Source organism: Pseudophryne corroboree, chromosome 4, assembly GCF_028390025.1.
Source record: "Pseudophryne corroboree isolate aPseCor3 chromosome 4, aPseCor3.hap2, whole genome shotgun sequence".
Lineage (NCBI taxonomy): Eukaryota > Metazoa > Chordata > Amphibia > Anura > Myobatrachidae > Pseudophryne > Pseudophryne corroboree.
The window spans coordinates 219,355,634-219,377,520 of NC_086447.1; the positions used below are offsets into that span (position 1 = coordinate 219,355,634).

The window sequence follows — 21,887 nt, forward strand, 5'->3', positions numbered from 1 at the left end:
CTTTCTACAGCAGAAAGACTGTATTAAATATAATCCTAATAACTCTAAAAAGATAAATAAACAATGTATCAAATATATACATTAAAAAGAGAACAACCATTTTAAATTGTATATAAAGGTTTTGTTTGTTTGTTTTTCAAATAAAAAGTGACAAGCATATCATAAAAAAAAAACTAGACAGAAAAAGTTATCCTAAAGTCTCCTCAGTTCTTTGACAATAAAATCATCTCACAGAATTCTGCTTTGGTTTTCTATCCAAATAAACTGGAATAAAGAGAATGTGAGATAAAAGAGGACGTTTACGATTCAATAAACCAGCCAGATAGGAGTGAATGCATTTTCTTTCCTTTTTTTCCGGGTTTACTAATGCAGACAGTTTCTCTGCCAGGGCACATTGCTGTGTAATGTTCACGTTCCTCCTGCAGGAAAATTCCTAGATCACATATTAAATACTTGTTCTATTCTGTATACTGAATATTATGTGTTTTATTTTAAAAAAAAGTTTGTTCTCCAACACAGCAAACTGGAAGACTCTTAACCTCATAATGGTAATTGTGAAGAGATGTTCCGTGTAATCTTATTGTACATGTGAGATGTGAAGTCTCAGTATTTACATTATTCTCTTTTAGCATTTAAACACTGATGTTGCCACTATCTATGTTTTCTGCAGATTTATGTGTTAATGCTTCAAATATTTATTTCAAAGTAGGTAGAAGTACAAGATCCTTTCTACAATTGCATCTATAATATACTGTGGAGTATCCAATTATGGCTTTACTGCGATATTTTGCCCAATGTTTTTTTCAGGCAATTCAATTCAAGACAATTTTCTTTTTGCTCGATAAAAATCCCTTTTTTGGCCGAAAACACATAGGATCAGTGGTAAGTTCCCAGACCTACGTGTTTTCGTGGCCACAAAAAAACATCGCTTATCAGGGATTTTGTTTTGGGACTTCAGCAGGTCCCCCACAAAAATGCCAGATAAGTGCCGCTGACGGACCAAATTGGAGAGCTACCAGGGGTCAATTAGCCACAGTAAATTATAGTGGCTAATTGGATTCCCCCCATTATCTGTTGCTAAAATAATAATTTGTCCAATTAAAGACCAAATATTTGAAAATTTTTATTAAATACAAGGGCAATTGCACACTTTGGAGTGTTTTAAAAAATCTAAATCATAAAGTCTTTCCTCTAAAACTAAACAGCCCACAGCTACATTATTGTCCATCTGGCTGAATGTTGGTCTACAATTTCCAATCCCACCCATAGTTTACTTGGCCACTTCCCCAGAAGGGCACAAACGCTGACACCTCAGTCAGTGGGACAGAACTATAGGAGCTAGGCTGGATGTAGGTAGCTTCTTTTTAGAGAGGATATTTCTTTTTAAATAAATGTCACAATGCAACCTGTTCTACTCATTAGATTTTACTTTCAATTTGATTATAGTTCTTTATTACCTCCCCCAGCCCATCAAACAATGCTGACAAAGAGCGTGATTCAGAGATGTACGTTAACTCAATGTAAAGACACATGGTTTGAGATCTGTACATGTTCAGATGTGTCATTACATCATTGCTTGTAGTGCCATTTACGCCACAGCCTTATTGACAGGTTCCAGCCATTGGGGGCAGGACGAGAGCAGTGACAGGGAGCATTTGATAAAATGGGGGGGGGGGTGTCAGCCCCATTTTCTGTGTGTGCCGAGGCCAGGGTCTGCAGATTTCCAGGCCTCTGCAACGTTATTGCAGTGGACATCCTGAATAACCTGAGGGTTACTGGGATGTCTGGTGGTCACGCAGTTGATCCGATGCTGCGTTCTCAGGTGCACCAGCGGATCAAAGAAGCTGGCACCGGGCGTCTTTTAAGTGAAGATGTCTCCTGCGGCTTTTGCATAATTTCACACGTACAAAGATGCTGTGACTGTGTTACTAGCATCTGTCTCTGAATCAGACCCCAAGTCTAGGCTATTCCCATAAATAACAAAGCATTCATATCGGTATGGAATCGCTCATCCATGACAGGGTGGTGTTCTGAATAGAGAAATGAAAAGCTGAAGTATTGAAGATGACAGTGCATTCATGATGTGCGTCAGAGATACACGTGGACTTCATGACAACATTTTGAAACATATTATGGGGCAAATTTAACAACGACTAATATCTTTATTATCACTCATTACGAATGATAAATGTTGCTCCAGCCAATCAGCTCCTGTCATGTGTTTTAAAAATGACAGGAGCTGATTGGCTGGAGCACCATTTATCATTTGTAACAAATGATAACAAGATTAGCTCCGGTTGTTTTAGGCCCTACACACTGGGCGATATTACTGAAAGATATGAACAATATCGTTCATTAATGAACGAGATACCGTTCATATCTTTCAGTGTGGAGGCAGCAACGATGAATGATGCACGGCCCCGCGCTCGTTCATCGTTGGTGCCCCGTCGCTTGTGCATGCAGGTCAATATGGATGATCTCGTCCATATTTGCCTGCACTGCTATGGAGCCGGGTGACGGGGGGAGTGAAGAAACTTCACTCTCCCCGTCACTGCCCCCCCGCCGCCGGGTCGCCCTTCGGCCGTATCCGCCGTCGGGCAGCTCGGCGGCGGATCGCATAGTGTGTAGGGCCCATTAGATCTGCCCCTTTAAAGAAGTTGTGATTGAAAATCTCTCCTGCATAAGGAGCAACTTTTACACAATTATAGGGCTCACAAGATGTCATAAAAGTGGGCAGTGTCTGTTCATGAAGTACCTATAGACGGGCAGATGGACCAGGTGAGTGCAAATAAAAATATACCACAAATGCTCCCAACAGGTAACACAAATGACTGCATTGATGACATTAATAATGTATAACGCCGCAGAATTCATTTTATATCTGTGATTTTGACTCAGTAGTTGTGTTCTGTCTCATTTCAAAAGACATTTCCAACAATGCAACATGCTGAAATATCCTTACCTAGAATACAGGTGAATCACCTGTGTTCAAGTAGGGATATTACCACATCCTACACCATCATTGGCAAACTGAATTGCGGTCCACACCTTCAGATGTCTATTAGCAATACAACAAAATGTTGCCTTATTTGCAATAGCATCATTATTTTCCCTTTACCAAGCAGTTCTTGCTTTGTTTTAATGACATGGTTATTATATGTGCCTTTCAGAGGTGGAACATGGTCTTAATTTATCATCATCTGATATAATTTATATAAGCTATATAAGAAAGTAAACCACTGAACAGAAATTGGGAAACCTCTTGACAAAACAAACAAACATAGTACGGGACGGAACCCCAGACAAGATATTTCCAGTAGCTCCATTGGTGCTGTGTAGCGCCGCATACCCCCCCAAAAAATTAACACAATATAATATATATATTCAAAATTAAATAACGTTTAGGTATCCATCGTATAGGAATTTTGTTTCCATGTAAACAATATCGGCTGTGTTGCACAATTCTCTTTATTTTCTCCTTTAGTTGTCCGGCTGAGGCTTAGCGAAAGGGTGATGATGTCACTGGTATTGTAAATAGTTCTTTAACGCCTGAGGCAAAGCTAACGACTCAATTTGGTGCAAACGTTCTCTGCCAATAGCAAACCGGACAGATCTCCGACACAAATCCATCAAAGGCAGTGGCTCCGCTGAAAAAAAAACACAAGACACAGAGATTACTACAAGGTTTTATTTTTCCATGACTGAGAATCACACCACTTACTTACTTTTAGGACAATGAAAAGGTAAAAGAGTTAAGGGAACCTATTTCAGTCTGACCTGTCATTTTGAGTTGTATAGGAGTTAAAATGATAGGAAAATAGGTGATAGTAGAACTTTTGGGTGGTAAAAAGGGTTTTGTTCAGTGAAAAGTGGGGCACATAAGATACATATTCTACATATTCATATTATTCACTCATAATAATGGTGTAGTACAGAACCTCAAACACACATACAGTATTTAAAAAAATACAAAAAAATTATATCACGTAATTAGTTTATTTTTATAGTATGTTTTTACTTTCCTTTGTGCATCTCTTTTTTTTAAGCAGAAAACTGATATTCTTTCCCTAAAGGGATACCATCATGTACAGGGTTGGATTGAGGACTACATGGGCCTGGGGCCTATTGTGGGTAGTGGAAAAGGTGTGATTGGTGCTGTGTGGGCTTGGCCAGTGCAATGTGGGTGTGACCTCTGGTGGATGGGGCGTGGCCTAGCACTGCGACCCTCGTTTTCGTCATTTTGAGTAGCTAGGCAGCCCCCGGCTAACTCTCCCTGCACTGATAGATGCCGTGTGTATCTGTTCAGTGATCACCGGTTGCTTTGCAGAGCAGAGGTGATCACTGGCTATCCCAATCTGCCCCCCTAAGACACTGTGCACTGCAGGAGGAACAGCGGGACAGTGTCCAATTAGCGAGACTGTCCCGCAGTATTCGGGACAGTTGGGAGGTATGGGCATGTGTATCCCTGCACTTTCAGCCCCAATTCCTCTCTAAGGGGGTAATTCTGAGTTGATCGCAGCAGGAAATTTTTTAGCAGTTGGGCAAAACCATGTGCACTGCAGGGGGGGGCAGATATAACATGTGCAGAGAGAGATAGATTTGGGTGTGGTGAGTTCAATCCGCAATCTAAATTGCAGTGTAAAAATAAAGCAGACAGTATTTACCCTGCACAGAAACAAAATAACCCACCCAAATCTATCTCTCTCTGCAAATGTTATATCTGCCCCCCCTGCAGTGCACATGGTTTTGCCCAACTGCTAAAAAATGTCCTGCTGCGATCAACTTGGAATTACCCCCCCAAATACGAAAAGTAGAAAACTGCATAATTTTGTGAGGAAAACAGAAATACAATTTTAACATTTTAACATTGTTTAAAGCTGAGAATTTGGCCAGCTGGACATCATCGTGCTGTCATGGTGATGGGTCTATTTTTATGCGGAGGCCTGGAGCTGTAGTCCTGTCTGCCCTATTGTCAATCTGGCCTTGACCATGTAACAGCCTAAAACTGAAGTGCTCTAACGTGGCAGAAGAAGAGTGTTTGTTCTTCCCTTTAATGTGCCCATACTCAGCAGTTTTATAGCTGGGAAACTGCAGTGTTCAATCTCTGCTGTCTAACACCAACCTAATGCAGGCATTGTCACTGTAAAATATACAATCTGTATTGCTACCCAGCCTACCAGTCTATGTATTTCAACTCTCTACTTCTTCAGTATATTTCAGCTTGTTTTAATGGGCAGTGAGCCAGCGTAGGCTACATGCTAAGGTCACATCTTCACATCTGATACCGGTCTGAAAGGCTGTATAAAGTGAGTGTGGCAGAGTGCTGTAAGGATTTGTAATCGGCTCCATTAGACTTTTGTGTGCTGGGCTGAATATGCCACAGACAACTGCATTGCAGTGTGGAATTTCTGCTTTCCACAGGAAACCATAGGTTTCCTTATAGTCTGTGAAAATACTAGTCATGCAGATTTGTACAGTACCATACTGTGTGAACTTCAAACATTTTCCAGGGTCTGGGTTTCCTAGCTCAACTATGAGAACAACTCTATGTAAATTCATGGGGGTGAGACGGATAAGTACAGGTATGCCACCTCTGCATGGTTAGCAAGTTTTGTGAACGTTATGGGGACTTTTAAAACAAAATAGTTGTTTATATGGTTTACAAATGATTTTCATGAACTCTTCCAATTTAAAATCTCAGCCAATGAGAGATTAGTTTGGGCAGGGGCGTATTAAGAGAGGAAGGGGCCTGTATGCAGCCTCCATCCGGGCCCCCTACTCTCTAGCCGGCAGTGCTGAGCACTAGTAGACTCAAGCGCTGTGTTAGTCTACTGCACATGCAACGGTCTCCGTGAAAATGGTGCAGCAACCATTTTCCTTGTGATTTCTCTACTGCACATGCACAAAACACCAGGGAAATGAGTGCCGCGCCAATTTCCCAATGATCTCGCAGAGCTGCCGCTGCAGGATTCTGGAGAGGTGTATTGAATGACACGGGTCCTGCACCATGAATTTACATAGAGTTGTTGTGTGCAGTGTGGGCCTCACTGGACCCAGGGGCCCATGTGCACTGCACACCTTACACCCATTATAGATAATAATTTTAGGAATAGACTACTGTGCATGCATTCAAAATTTCCAATGGGTATAGTAATCTCCATAGAAACAATTCAATTAATAGAAAACAATCAGCAAGGAAGACAAACACAAGATCTAGGAGAAGGACAATAACATTCACAGCAGTAGAAGTACTACCAGTTTACAGAGCAATATATACAGTATACAAATGATGTCAGTAACTTGATTATATTAACATAAAATGCTATATACCTGCCACTTAATAGCATCTTGAGGTTATATTCAATAAGTGTTCCCCCAAGTGGTAGGAATAGGCTCATTTTATAAGACCTAAAGTTTTGCACTTATAAACAATGGTGAATAAAGTTAGTGCAAATTTTAGGTTATTAAAGGTCACTAAGGCTTCACCGATGTTCTTACTTGTGGGAAACAAAACTAGTTTAATCCACAGTGAATACTAAGGGGCCTATTTATCACCATCCACATCTTGGATGCGGATGTCATGTGATAAAATCGCTCAAACTCGCACTGCGATAACTGATTACATTGCAGGGATTTATCAATTATCGCATGCAGGCAGTGTCGGACTGGGGAACAACAAAAGAAACTACTTGTTCAGCGCCTCAAACAAATCAATCATTTAAATAAAGCCAACAAATTAAGGTACAATAGGCTCCTGAGACACCACTATGTGAGATGGATTGTGTGAGTGTCGGACTGGGGCATGAAGGGCCCACCGGGGAATGCTGTTGTAGGGGCCCATGCTTAAGGGTGTGGCCAGGCTCCAGTGGGGCGTGGCCAGTCACCACAGAGGTTTGGCTAACCATTACACAGTAAATGTTCTGTTCCCTTTGGTAAATATATAATAATCCATATTCTTGTGAAGTACAGTATAATGTAGCATATGATAATGCATAATTCAAGTGCACTAGGATAGAGTCTGGAACCTGATCCCTAGAGGAGGAGAAGGGCCCACAGGCAGTGGGGCCCACTGGTGGTTTCCCCTGTGGGCCAGTCCAACCCTGTATGCAGGGACAGAGCTTGCGGTCAAGCTCTGTCCCTGTGATGCCTCTTCGCAGCATCATCGGAGTATTTTTCGTAAAAAATACCCCAAAGTCCTGCTGTGCATGCACCGCCCCCCGCCGTCATCGCCGCTACCACCGCCGCCCGATCGCCCCCCAGCCGTAGCGACTACCCCCACATGCAGCGGGCCCCCCCGCCCCAGTAAGATAATATACTCACCTGTCCAGGAGACGGTCCGCGCTGCTTCTGCTGGATCCTGTGTGCTGCGGTGACCCCCGGTGCTGTAAAGTGCGCTGCCGTTTGCAGCATCACTTTACTGCACCGGGGTCACATTGCAGCATATGGGGGACCCGGCGCCCGGCAGCGCTCACTGGAGCAGCGGACACCGGCTCCCTAGAGAGTTGAGTATGTTTTTTTTTTTTTTTTACACTTTGATCAGCTTGTGTGTCCATCGGACACACATAGCTGATCACACTGCCGGGTCCCCGCTCAGCTTACTCTGCCAGAGACAGAGAAAGCTGGGCAAATGCTTCCCTACCGCAGTGCTGCCCTGTGATCATTATCACAGGGCACACTGCAGTATTTTTTCACTTTTTTTTTTTAGTAAATCTGGTCAGATCGCATTTCCCATTATAAGTATGGGGAATGCGATGTGGCTTACTAATAAAAAGTTAACTAAAGGGTTTGGAGCAGTTTTTCAAGAAAACTGCTTCAAATGCCCTTTAATACATTCAGGTGATACTAAAATAATGTGAAAAGGGTGTGAAAACACCCTTTTTCACATTATTTTAGTAAAAACAATGTTAATAAATGGACCTCTAAGCCTGTTGATTTTGTGTGACTTGAAATTGTCCTGCACATGCCCAGAACAGTGGGTGCACGCTTATGTACTCAATTTGCGTGATAATTTCACCGATCCCTACTTGCGACTAGACAGTCAGGACAGGGGCTTTCTAACATAGGTAGTGTAAGGAACTGTGCAATTGCAACAGATGCAGAAAGGGAAAAACGCATTTAATGGTTGGATTCAATTAGCAGCGGTGATTAACAATAAACCTGCAGGCTGCACTTAATGCTGATTTCTGTTCGAGTCTGGGGGAAGCTTAAGCAGAAATACATGGTATGTGCCCTTATCGCGGGTGCCATGGACACGGTAATCTATAGCTCCCGGTGCTTATGCCAGAACCTCAGGGCCGGTACAAGATCTCTCTTCACCCTAAGCAAAGGTTTAGCCTAGCGCCCCCTAACCTGCAATTCCCCCCACACCTCCTGGATGGGAGATGCAGGTGGCCACTAGGTGGACTGCGGTGAAATGCATCACTATACATATACAGAGAAAAGGGACAAAACTCAAGGACTTTTAAAGTGATAAAGTACATTGTAAACAAAGTCACAAAATGTTGTGACTTTGCTCACAATACACTTTCACTTCTAAGTTCTTGAGTGCCATCTATTCTTTATGTATACACGCTACCCAGCATATTAGGAATCATATAGGATACTAAGGCCAATTCCACATCCCGACCAGCATAATCCCGATATTTTGAATGAAACGAATTAACCCTACCCGATACCCTTCCCTTATCCCTCCCTCCCCGCAGCCTAACACTAACCCTTCCTGGCATACTAACATTCAGGATGCTGGCTGTCGGGATTCCAGCATTAGCATTCTGACAGGTGTCAGGATTCCGGTGCTGGTATTCTGAACACCGGCATCCCATGCACCGGGATGCCAGCTACATTCCTTTAATTGTATGTGTAAACATATTTATGAAATGCACAGACATACATATATTTGTATGATCCTTATTGTGTGCCATCCTCCATCTGTAAATTCATTACTCACCCCCCCTCTACCAGTTGTACTGTATTGTGCCCTAGTGTCTGAGTTTTGCTTATTATGCTGTTTACAAGTGCAAATCACCTATCGGGCTGTCTGTGGTCTCATCTTTGGCAGGATTCCTCTTGCAGGCGGCAGCAGCAGCATTGCAGCGACACTGCGGGTGCAGACATGTAGTCAGGTGCTGTTTGCTTCTGGAGACCTGGGATCCAGGGGCCTGGAGGAGCGGCCATTGTGGCGCCCCTCGGGAGTCATAGCTACATTCGCCTTCTATGTGACTTAACATGACTTGATGTTACACGTGTCAGCACTGAGGAAGCGCTGAGGCACTATGTGGCACAGCCTGATAGCGGCAGTTGCACCCGATTAGACCTTCAGCAGCGGCTAGTGCAGTATAAAAGGAGGTTGGCCGCATACAGAGACATCCTTCATTTTTTAGCTAGATGAATTCAGTGGCGCCCTCGGCAGCCACCTAAACTTGCCTACTGGTAGAGCCGGCCCTGCAGAACCTATGGATTAACACGCGTTAGCTGCAATTTAACTGCGTGAGGAAAAAGGATTGTAATTGAATATCCTCGGCTGTAAAAGCCAGAAACTACCACCATTTTTTTCACACTGTAAATTAATGAGGCTAATTGATCTGACCCAAAATGTGAAATATCTACATTAATTGCGGGACTTCTGGGGCAGGTGCAAAGAGTGTATTGTGATGGTAACAGTCAGCAGCATTAGTGAACCGCTTGCATTTTGCAATAGGCTATATGCAAATGTTTCACTGATACGGATTGAGAATTGATTCAATGAGTTTAGAAAGATACAATGCATTGCAAAAACACCAGTGAATAAGGGGTCTTTAAAAAACATTGGGCGATATTCAATTGTTTGGCGCCCACGATGTCCCGTCTAAAGTGATGGGAGATCATGGGGAACAATTTAAAAAAAATTCACACTGATCGGGCCCATAAAGGTCAGATTTAGCTGCTTTATGCTGGGACAATCGCGAAAAGTTCTGTTTGGGCGTCACTTTTTCTGCATTTCAGCTTGCCAGACGCTGGCAGCCATTGTGCCCGAATGGAGCTATAACTGAATAGCTCCGTTTGGACACCATCTACTGGCTACGACGGAACAACGTTTGAATTCCACCCGTTCTTAGATCCATTTTACAGTGATAAAACGCTAGTAAAATGCATTTAATTAACACTCTGGGTTTGAGTCCTTAGTCCTGTTTAATATAAATGATAACACCAGTTACAACACAGAAATATAAAATATTGGGGCAGATGTATTAAGCCTGGAGAAGTGATAAAACAAGGATAAGTGGAAAGTGATAACGCACCAGCCAATCAGCTCCTAACTGTCATTTTTCAAACCCGTAATGATTATCTGGTGCATTATCACCTTCAACCTATCACTGCTTTCTCATTTCTCCAGGATTAATACATCTGCCCCATTATCCCTACACTGCTCTCAACTGTAACATTAAACATCATAATGAAATATTCTTTATACAGGTTGAGTATCCCATATCCAAATATTCCGAAATACAGAATTTTTTGAGTGAGAGTGAGATAGTGAAACCTTTGTTTTCTGATGGCTCAATGTACACAAACTTTGTTTAATACACAAAGTTATTAAAAATATTGTCTTAAATAGCTTTCAGGCTGTGTGCATAAGGTGTATATGAAACATAAATGAATTGTGTGAATGTACACACACTTTGTTTAATGCACAAAATTATTAAAAATATTGGCTAAAATGACCTTCAGGCTCTGTGTATAAGGTGTATATAAGACATAAATGTATTCTGTACTTAGACTTAGTTCCCATCGCCATGATATCTCATTATGGTATGCAATTATTCCAAAATACGGAAAAATACGATATCCAAAATACTTCTGGTCCCAAGCATTTTGGATAAGGGATACTCAACCTGTAATAGGTTATTTGTGTTCTGCACCAATGTTTAAAATCTGAATTATTTAGGAAATATTTTCCCCATTTTCACAATCTATGTCATACTATTAATATGTGAGACAAATGCATTTCTACAGTTTAACTATATACATACGTATCTCTTTCTATTAGTACAAAATACTATTGTTCTGTATTAATTGATCTTTTATCCAAGTCCATTGGACTTTGATCAACGTGGCTGGTAGAAGGTCCTCAGATCTTCCTTCATCTATTTTATCTTCCTTATTGAAGGATTTCTTTCATCTTCTAAGCATTTATTAATCTGTAAACTGAGTCATTACCATCTGTTCCAGAAATGATCTTTCTAAATTCAGTTAATGCTAACACCTTGCATCTTCAAAGCCGCCCAGTTTAAGGCAGTGACGACCCAGTTTATTGCGTGAACAACCAACACCAAAAAGGCCTGAATTCAAAGAAGATAAAGCAGCAATGCTATAGGGGAAAATGAGAAATACGGTGTAGATGGCATGCACAGTGCACAGTAATAAGAGCAGTACACACAGCAGATTTAATTTTTACACATAAGATATTTTTGTTACTGAAATAAAATACACGGCTAGATGCATCATCGCTTGGAAAGTGATAAAATTGAGAGTGAAAAAGTACCAGCCAATCAGGTCCTAACTAGAGATGAGCGGGTTCGGTTCCTCGGAATCCGAACCCGCCCGAACTTCAGCTTTTTTTACACGGATCCGAGCGACTCGGATCTTCCCGCCTTGCTCGGTTAACCCGAGCGCGCCCGAACGTCATCATGACGCTGTCGGATTCTCGCGAGGCTCGGATTCTATCGCGAGACTCGGATTCTATATAAGGAGCCGCGCGTCGCCGCCATTTTCACACGTGCATTGAGATTGATAGGGAGAGGACGTGGCTGGCGTCCTCTCCATTTAGATTAGAAGAGAGAGAGTGAGATTGAGACAGAGACACTTGATTTACTGGAGCTTAGGAGTACTAGAGAGTGCAGAGTTTACTAGTGACTGACCACTGACCAGTGACCACCAGTGCAGTTTTATTTAATATAATCCGTTCTCTGCCTGAAAAAAACGATACACAGTGACTCAGTCACATACCATATCTGTGCTCAGCCCAGTGTGCTGCATCATCTATGTATAATATCTGACTGTGCTCACACAGCTTAATTGTGGGGGAGACTGGGGAGCAGTTATAGGTTATAGCAGGAGCCAGGAGTACATATTATTAAAATTAAACAGTGCACACTTTTGCTGCAGGAGTGCCACTGCCAGTGTGACTGACCAGTGACCTGACCACACTGACCACCAGTATAGTATACTATATTGTGATTGCCTGAAAAAGTTAAACACTCGTCGTGTGACTTGTGTGGTGTTTTTTTATTCTATAAAAAACTCATTCTGCTGACAGACAGTGTCCAGCAGGTCCGTCATTATATAATATATACCTGTCCGGCTGCAGTAGTGATATATATATATTTTTTATATCATTATTTATCATCCAGTCGCAGCAGACACAGTACGGTAGTTCACGGCTGTAGCTACCTCTGTGTCGGCACTCGGCAGTCCATCCATAATTGTATACCACCTACCCGTGGTTTTTTTTTCTTTCTTCTTTATACATACTACATCTCATTATCATCCAGTCTATATTAGCAGCAGACACAGTACAGTACGGTAGTCCACGGCTGTAGCTACCTCTGTGTCGGCACTCGGCAGTCCATCCATAATTGTATACCACCTACCCGTGTTTTTTTTTTCTTCTTTATACATACTACATCTCATTATCATCCAGTCTATATTAGCAGCAGACACAGTACAGTACGGTAGTCCACGGCTGTAGCTACCTCTGTGTCGGCACTCGGCAGTCCATCCATAATTGTATACCACCTACCCGTGGTTTTTTTTCTTTCTTCTTTATACATACTACATCTCATTATCATCCAGTCTATATTAGCAGCAGACACAGTACAGTACGGTAGTCCACGGCTGTAGCTACCTCTGTGTCGGCACTCGGCAGTCCGTCCATAATTGTATTCCACCTACCCGTGTTTTTTTTTTCTTCTTTATACATACTACATCTCATTATCATCCAGTCTATATTAGCAGCAGACACAGTACAGTACGGTAGTCCACGGCTGTAGCTACCTCTGTGTCGGCACTCGGCAGTCTATCCATAATTGTATACCACCTACCCGTGGTTTTTTTTCTTCTTCTTTATACATACTACATCTCATTATCATCCAGTCTATATTAGCAGCAGACACAGTACAGTACGGTAGTCCACGGCTGTAGCTACCTCTGTGTCGGCACTCGGCAGTCCGTCCATAATTGTATACCACCTACCCGTGGTTTTTTTTTTCTTCTTTATACATACTACATCTCATTATCATCCAGTCTATATTAGCAGCAGACACAGTACAGTACGGTAGTCCACGGCTGTAGCTACCTCTGTGTCGGCACTCGGCAGTCCATCCATAATTGTATACCACCTACCCGTGTTTTTTTTTCTTTCTTCTTTATACATACTACATCTCATTATCAACCAGTCTATATTAGCAGCAGACACAGTACAGTACGGTAGTCCACGGCTGTAGCTACCTCTGTGTCGGCACTCGGCAGTCCGTCCACAATTGTATACCACCTACCCGTGGTTTTTTTTTCTTTCTTCTTTATACATACTACATCTCATTATCATCCAGTCTATATTAGCAGCAGACACAGTACAGTACGGTAGTCCACGGCTGTAGCTACCTCTGTGTCGGCACTCGGCAGTCCATCCATAATTGTATACCACCTACCCGTGGTTTTTTTTTCTTTCTTCTTTATACATACTACATCTCATTATCAACCAGTCTATATTAGCAGCAGACACAGTACAGTACGGTAGTCCACGGCTGTAGCTACCTCTGTGTCGGCACTCGGCAGTCCGTCCATAATTGTATACCACCTACCCGTGGTTTTTTTTTTCTTCTTTATACATACTACATCTCATTATCATCCAGTCTATATTAGCAGCAGACACAGTACAGTACGGTAGTCCACGGCTGTAGCTACCTCTGTGTCGGCACTCGGCAGTCCGTCCATAATTGTATACCACCTACCCGTGTTTTTTTTTTCTTTCTTCTTTATACATACATACTACATCTCTTTATCAACCAGTCTATATTAGCAGCAGACACAGTACGGTAGTCCACGGCTGTAGCTACCTCTGTGTCGGCACTCGGCAGTCCGTCCATAATTGTATACCACCTACCCGTGTTTTTTTTTTCTTTCTTCTTTATACATACATACTACATCTCATTATCAACCAGTCTATATTAGCAGCAGACACAGTACAGTACGGTAGTCCACGGCTGTAGCTACCTCTGTGTCGGCACTCGGCAGTCCGTCCATAATTGTATACCACCTACCCGTGGTTTTTTTTTCTTTCTTCTTTATACATACATACTACATCTCTTTATCAACCAGTCTATATTAGCAGCAGACACAGTACGGTAGTCCACGGCTGTAGCTACCTCTGTGTCGGCACTCGGCAGTCCGTCCATAATTGTATACTAGTATCCATCCATCTCCATTGTTTACCTGAGGTGCCTTTTAGTTGTGCCTATTAAAATATGGAGAACAAAAATGTTGAGGTTCCAAAATTAGGGAAAGATCAAGATCCACTTCCACCTCGTGCTGAAGCTGCTGCCACTAGTCATGGCCGAGACGATGAAATGCCAGCAACGTCGTCTGCCAAGGCCGATGCCCAATGTCATAGTACAGAGCATGTCAAATCCAAAACACCAAATATCAGTAAAAAAAGGACTCCAAAACCTAAAATAAAATTGTCGGAGGAGAAGCGTAAACTTGCCAATATGCCATTTACCACACGGAGTGGCAAGGAACGGCTGAGGCCCTGGCCTATGTTCATGGCTAGTGGTTCAGCTTCACATGAGGATGGAAGCACTCAGCCTCTCGCTAGAAAAATGAAAAGACTCAAGCTGGAAAAAGCACAGCAAAGAACTGTGCGTTCTTCGAAATCCCAAATCCACAAGGGGAGTCCAATTGTGTCGGTTGCGATGCCTGACCTTCCCAACACTGGACGTGAAGAGCATGCGCCTTCCACCATTTGCACGCCCCCTGCAAGTGCTGGAAGGAGCACCCGCAGTCCAGTTCCTGATAGTCAGATTGAAGATGTCAGTGTTGAAGTACACCAGGATGAGGAGGATATGGGTGTTGCTGGCGCTGGGGAGGAAATTGACCAGGAGGATTCTGATGGTGAGGTGGTTTGTTTAAGTCAGGCACCCGGGGAGACACCTGTTGTCCGTGGGAGGAATATGGCCGTTGACATGCCTGGTGAAAATACCAAAAAAATCAGCTCTTCGGTGTGGAAGTATTTCACCAGAAATGCGGACAACATTTGTCAAGCCGTGTGTTCCCTTTGTCAAGCTGTAATAAGTAGGGGTAAGGACGTTAACCACCTCGGAACATCCTCCCTTATACGTCACCTGCAGCGCATTCATAATAAGTCAGTGACAAGTTCAAAAACTTTGGCCGACAGCGGAAGCAGTCCACTGACCAGTAAATCCCTTCCTCTTGTAACCAAGCTCACGCAAACCACCCCACCAACTCCCTCAGTGTCAATTTCCTCCTTCCCCAGGAATGCCAATAGTCCTGCAGGCCATGTCACTGGCAATTCTGATGATTCCTCTCCTGCCTGGGATTCCTCCGATGCATCCTTGCGTGTAACGCCTACTGCTGCTGGCGCTGCTGTTGTTGCTGCTGGGAGTCGATGGTCATCCCAGAGGGGAAGTCGTAAGCCCACTTGTACTACTTCCAGTAAGCAATTGACTGTTCAACAGTCCTTTGCGAGGAAGATGAAATATCACAGCAGTCATCCTGCTGCAAAGCGGATAACTGAGGCCTTGACAACTATGTTGGTGTTAGACGTGCGTCCGGTATCCGCCGTTAGTTCACAGGGAACTAGACAATTTATTGAGGCAGTGTGCCCCCGTTACCAAATACCATCTAGGTTCCACTTCTCTAGGCAGGCGATACCGAGAATGTACACGGACGTCAGAAAAAGACTCACCAGTGTCCTAAAAAATGCAGTTGTACCCAATGTCCACTTAACCACGGACATGTGGACAAGTGGAGCAGGGCAGGGTCAGGACTATATGACTGTGACAGCCCACTGGGTAGATGTATGGACTCCCGCCGCAAGAACAGCAGCGGCGGCACCAGTAGCAGCATCTCGCAAACGCCAACTCTTTCCTAGGCAGGCTACGCTTTGTATCACCGGTTTCCAGAATACGCACACAGCTGAAAACCTCTTACGGCAACTGAGGAAGATCATCGCGGAATGGCTTACCCCAATTGGACTCTCCTGTGGATTTGTGGCATCGGACAACGCCAGCGATATTGTGTGTGCATTAAATATGGGCAAATTCCAGCACGTCCCATGTTTTGCACATACCTTGAATTTGGTGGTGCAGAATTTTTTTAAAAACGACAGGGGCGTGCAAGAGATGCTGTCGGTGGCCAGAAGAATTGCGGGACACTTTCGGCGTACAGGCACCACGTACAGAAGACTGGAGCACCACCAAAAACTACTGAACCTGCCCTGCCATCATCTGAAGCAAGAAGTGGTAACGAGGTGGAATTCAACCCTCTATATGCTTCAGAGGTTGGAGGAGCAGCAAAAGGCCATTCAAGCCTATACAATTGAGCACGATATAGGAGGTGGAATGCACCTGTCTCAAGCGCAGTGGAGAATGATTTCAACGTTGTGCAAGGTTCTGATGCCTTTTGAACTTGCCACACGTGAAGTCAGTTCAGACACTGCCAGCCTGAGTCAGGTCATTCCCCTCATCAGGCTTTTGCAGAAGAAGCTGGAGACATTGAAGGAGGAGCTAACACGGAGCGATTCCGCTAGGCATGTGGGACTTGTGGATGGAGCCCTTAATTCGCTTAACAAGGATTCACGGGTGGTCAATCTGTTGAAATCAGAGCACTACATTTTGGCCACCGTGCTCGATCCTAGATTTAAAGCCTACCTTGGATCTCTCTTTCCGGCAGACACTAGTCTGCTGGGGTTGAAAGACCTGCTGGTGAGAAAATTGTCAAGTCAAGCGGAACGCGACCTGTCAACATCTCCTCCTTCACATTCTCCCGCAACTGGGGGTGCGAGGAAAAGGCTCAGAATTCCGAGCCCACCCGCTGGCGGTGATGCAGGGCAGTCTGGAGCGACTGCTGATGCTGACATCTGGTCCGGACTGAAGGACCTGACAACGATTACGGACATGTCGTCTACTGTCACTGCATATGATTCTCTCAACATTGAAAGAATGGTGGAGGATTATATGAGTGACCGCATCCAAGTAGGCACGTCACACAGTCCGTACTTATACTGGCAGGAAAAAGAGGCAATTTGGAGGCCCTTGCACAAACTGGCTTTATTCTACCTAAGTTGCCCTCCCACAAGTGTGTACTCCGAAAGAGTGTTTAGTGCCGCCGCTCACCTTGTCAGCAATCGGCGTACGAGGTTACATCCAGAAAATGTGGAGAAGATGATGTTCATTAAAATGAATTATAATCAATTCCTCCGCGGAGACATTGACCAGCAGCAATTGCCTCCACAAAGTACACAGGGAGCTGAGATGGTGGATTCCAGTGGGGACGAATTGATAATCTGTGAGGAGGGGGATGTACACGGTGATATATCGGAGGATGATGATGAGGTGGACATCTTGCCTCTGTAGAGCCAGTTTGTGCAAGGAGAGATTAATTGCTTCTTTTTTGGGGGGGGGTCCAAACCAACCCGTCATATCAGTCACAGTCGTGTGGCAGACCATGTCACTGAAATGATGGGTTGGTTAAAGTGTGCATGTCCTGTTTTGTTTATACAACATAAGGGTGGGTGGGAGGGCCCAAGGACAATTCCATCTTGCACCTCTTTTTTCTTTTATTTTTCTTTGCGTCATGTGCTGTTTGGGGAGGGTTTTTTGGAAGGGCCATCCTGCGTGACACTGCAGTGCCACTCCTAGATGGGCCCGGTGTTTGTGTCGGCCACTAGGGTCGCTTATCTTACTCACACAGTCAGCTACCTCATTGCGCCTCTTTTTTTCTTTGCGTCATGTGCTGTTTGGGGAGGGTTTTTTGGAAGGGACATCCTGCGTGACACTGCAGTGCCACTCCTAGATGGGCCCGGTGTTTGTGTCGGCCACTAGGGTCGCTTATCTTACTCACACAGTCAGCTACCTCATTGCGCCTCTTTTTTTCTTTGCGTCATGTGCTGTTTGGGGAGGGTTTTTTGGAAGGGCCATCCTGCGTGACACTGCAGTGCCACTCCTAGATGGGCCCGGTGTTTGTGTCGGCCACTAGGGTCGCTTATCTTACTCACACAGCGACCTCGGTGCAAATTTTAGGACTAAAAAATAAGAATTTACTTACCGATAATTCTATTTCTCGGAGTCCGTAGTGGATGCTGGGGTTCCTGAAAGGACCATGGGGAATAGCGGCTCCGCAGGAGACAGGGCACAAAAAGTAAAGCTTTCCGATCAGGTGGTGTGCACTGGCTCCTCCCCCTATGACCCTCCTCCAGACTCCAGTTAGGTACTGTGCCCGGACGAGCGTACACAATAAGGGAGGAATTTTGAATCCCGGGTAAGACTCATACCAGCCACACCAATCACACTGTACAACCTGTGATCTGAACCCAGTTAACAGTATGATAACAGCGGAGCCTCTGAAAAGATGGCTCACAACAACAATAACCCGATTTAGTTAGCAATAACTATGTACAAGTATTGCAGATAATCCGCACTTGGGATGGGCGCCCAGCATCCACTACGGACTCCGAGAAATAGAATTATCGGTAAGTAAATTCTTATTTTCTCTATCGTCCTTGTGGATGCTGGGGTTCCTGAAAGGACCATGGGGATTATACCAAAGCTCCCAAACGGGCGGGAGAGTGCGGATGACTCTGCAGCACCGAATGAGAGAACTCCAGGTCCTCTTTTGCCAGGGTATCAAATTTGTAGAATTTTACAAACGTGTTCTCCCCCGACCACGTAGCTGCTCGGCAAAGTTGTAATGCCGAGACCCCTCGGGCAGCCGCCCAAGATGAGCCCACCTTCCTTGTGGAATGGGCCTTAACAGATTTAGACTGTGGCAGGCCTGCCACAGAATGTGCAAGTTGAATTGTGCTACCAATCCCACGAGCAATCGACTGCTTAGAAGCAGAAACACCCAGCATTGTTGGGTGCATACAGGATAAACAGCAAGTCAGATTTCCTGACTCCAGCCAACCTGGAAACTATATTTTCAGGGCCCTGATAACATCCAGCAACTTGGAGTCCTCCAAGTCCCTAGTAGCCGCAGGTACCACAATAAGCTGGTTCAGGTGAAACGCTGACACCACCTTAAGGAGAAACTGGGGACGAGTCCGCAGCTTTGCTCTGTCCGAATGGACAATCAGATATGGCTTTGTGAGATAAAGCCGCCAATTCTGACACTCGCCTGGCCGAGGCCAGGACCAACAGCATGGTCATTTTCCATGTGAGATATATCAAATCCACAGATTTGAGTTGTTTAAACCAATGTGATTTTTTAGGAATCCCAAAACTACGTTGAGATCGCCCAGTGCCACTGGAGACATCAAAGGGGCTGTATATGCAGTACTCCCTTAACAACTTCTGGACTTCAGGAACTGAAGCCAATTTCTTTCTGGAAGAAAATCAACAGGCCGAAATTTGAACCTTAATGGACCCAATTTGAGACCCATAGACACTCCTGTTTGCAGGAAATGTAGAAATTAACCTAGTTGAAATTCTTCCGTGGAGCCTTCCTGGACTCACACCCTGGCACATATTTTCACCTAAGTGGTGATAATGTTGTGCGGTCACCTCCTTCCTGGCTCTGACCAGGGTAGGGATGACCTCTTCCGGAATGCCTCTTTCCCTTAGGATCCGGCGTTCACCCGCCTTGGCGTCAACGCAGCTGCGGTAAGTCCCGGAACAGACACGGTTCTTGCCGAATCAAGACCCTTCTTAGTATCTCTTGAAGTTCCGGGAACCAAGTCCTTCTTGGCCAAACCGGAGCCACGAGTATAGTTCTTACTCCTCTCCTTCCTATCATTTTCAATACATTGGGTATGAAAAGCAGAGGATGGAACACATACACCGACTGGTACACCGATGGTGTTACCAGAGCGTCCCAGCTATTGCCTGAGTGTCTCTTGACCTGGCGCTTCAGGTGGGACGCCATCATAACCACCTTTGGTCTTTCCCAACGGTTTACAATCATGTGGAAACTTCCAGATTAAGTTTCCACTTTTCCGGGTGGAATTCATTTATGCTGAGGAAATCTTCCCAGTTGCCCACTCCCGGAATGAACACTGCTGACAGTGTTATCACATGATTTTCCGCCCAGCGAAGAATCCTTGCTGTCATTGCCCTCCTGCTTCTTGTGTCGCCCCGTCTGATAACGTGGGCGACCCCCATGATGATGTCCTACTGGATCAGCACCGGTTGACTTTGAAGCAGGAGTCTTCCTAGGCTCAGAGCATTGTAAATTGCCCTTAGCTCCAGTATATTCATGTGGAGAGAAGTCTCCAGACTTGACCACACTTCCTTGGAAATTTTTTTTCCCTGTGTGACTACTCCCCAGCCTCTCAGGCTGGTATCCGTGGTCCCCAGAACACAGTCCTGAATGCTGAGTGTGCTGCCCTCTAAAAGATGAGCACTCTGCAGCCCCCACAGAAGAGACACCCTTGTCCTTGGAGACAGGATTATCCGCTGATGCATCTGAAAATGCGATCCGGACCATTCGTCCAGCAAATCCCCTGAGATCTGCCGAATGGAATCGCTTCGTAAGAAGCCACCATTTTTCCCAGGACTCCTGTGCATTGATGCACTGATACTTGGCCTGGTTTTAAGAGGTTTCTGACTAGGTCGAATAACTCCTTGGCTTTTTCCTCCCGGAGGAACACCTTTTTCTGGACTATGCCCAGAATCATTCCTAGGAACAGCAGACGTATCGTCGGAAAACAGCTGCGATTCTTGGAATATTTAGAATCCAGTCGTGCTGTCGTAGAACTACTTTAGATAGTGCTCTTCCGACCTCCAACTGTTCTCTGGAACTTGCCCTTTTCAGGATATCGTCCAAGTAAGGGATAATTTAGATGCCTTTTTTCTTTGAAGAAACATCTTTTCGGCCATTACCTTGGTAAAAGGCCCGGGGTGCCGTGGATAATTCAAACGGCATCGTCTGAAACTGATATTGACAGTTCTGTACCACGAACCAGAGGTACCCTTGTTGAGAAGGGCAAATTTGGACATGGAGGTAATCCTTGATGTCCAGGGACACCATATAGTCCCCTTTTTTCCGGTTCGCTATCACTGCTCTGAGTGACTCCATCTCGATTTGAACCTTTTATGTAAGTGTTCAAAGATTTCAGTTTAGACTATGTCTCACCAAGCCGTCTGGCGTCAGTACCACAATATAGTGTGGAAAAATAATACCCTTTTCCTTGTTGTAGGAGGGGTACTTTGATTATCACCTGCTGGATATACAGCTTGTGAATTGTTTCCAATGCTGCCTCCCTGTCGGAGGGAGCCGTTGGTAAAGCAGACTTCAGAAACCTGCGAGGAGAAGATGTCTCGACTCTCCAATCTGTACCCCTGGGATAATACTTGTACTATCTAGGGGTCAACCTGCGAGTGATCCCACTGCGCGCTGAGACTCTTGAGACTACCCCCCCACCTTGAGTCCGCTTGCATGGCCCCAGCGTCATGCTGAGGACTTGGCAGACGCGGTGGAGGGCTTCTTTTCCTGGGAAGGGGCTGCCTGCTGCAGTCTACTTCCCTTACCTCTATGTCTGGGCAGATATGACTGGCCTTTTGCCTGCATGCCCTCATGGGAAAGGAAGGATTGAGGCTGAAAAGACGGTGTCTTTTTCAGCTGAGATGTAACTTGGGGTAAAAAGGTTGGATTTCCCAGCTGTTGCCGTGGTCCCC

At 44.7% G+C, this 21,887-nt stretch overlaps 1 protein-coding gene across 8 annotated transcripts in view; it reads right to left on the reverse strand.

The window, feature by feature from the left end:
- Nucleotides 1-3,372: 3,372 nt before the first annotated feature.
- SPSB4 (splA/ryanodine receptor domain and SOCS box containing 4) overlaps nt 3,373-21,887 on the reverse strand; it is a 256,317-nt gene continuing 237,802 nt past the window's right edge. For 6 of the 8 annotated variants that reach the window (XM_063915932.1, XM_063915928.1, XM_063915929.1 and 3 more), the window contains exon 3: nt 3,373-3,647. In XM_063915932.1, the coding sequence (XP_063772002.1) occupies nt 3,520-3,647 (128 nt within the window). In that variant the 3' untranslated portion in view covers nt 3,373-3,519. The remainder of the gene's footprint in view (nt 3,648-21,887) is intronic. The other 2 variants (XR_010175872.1, XM_063915934.1) reach the window with 2 other exon arrangements.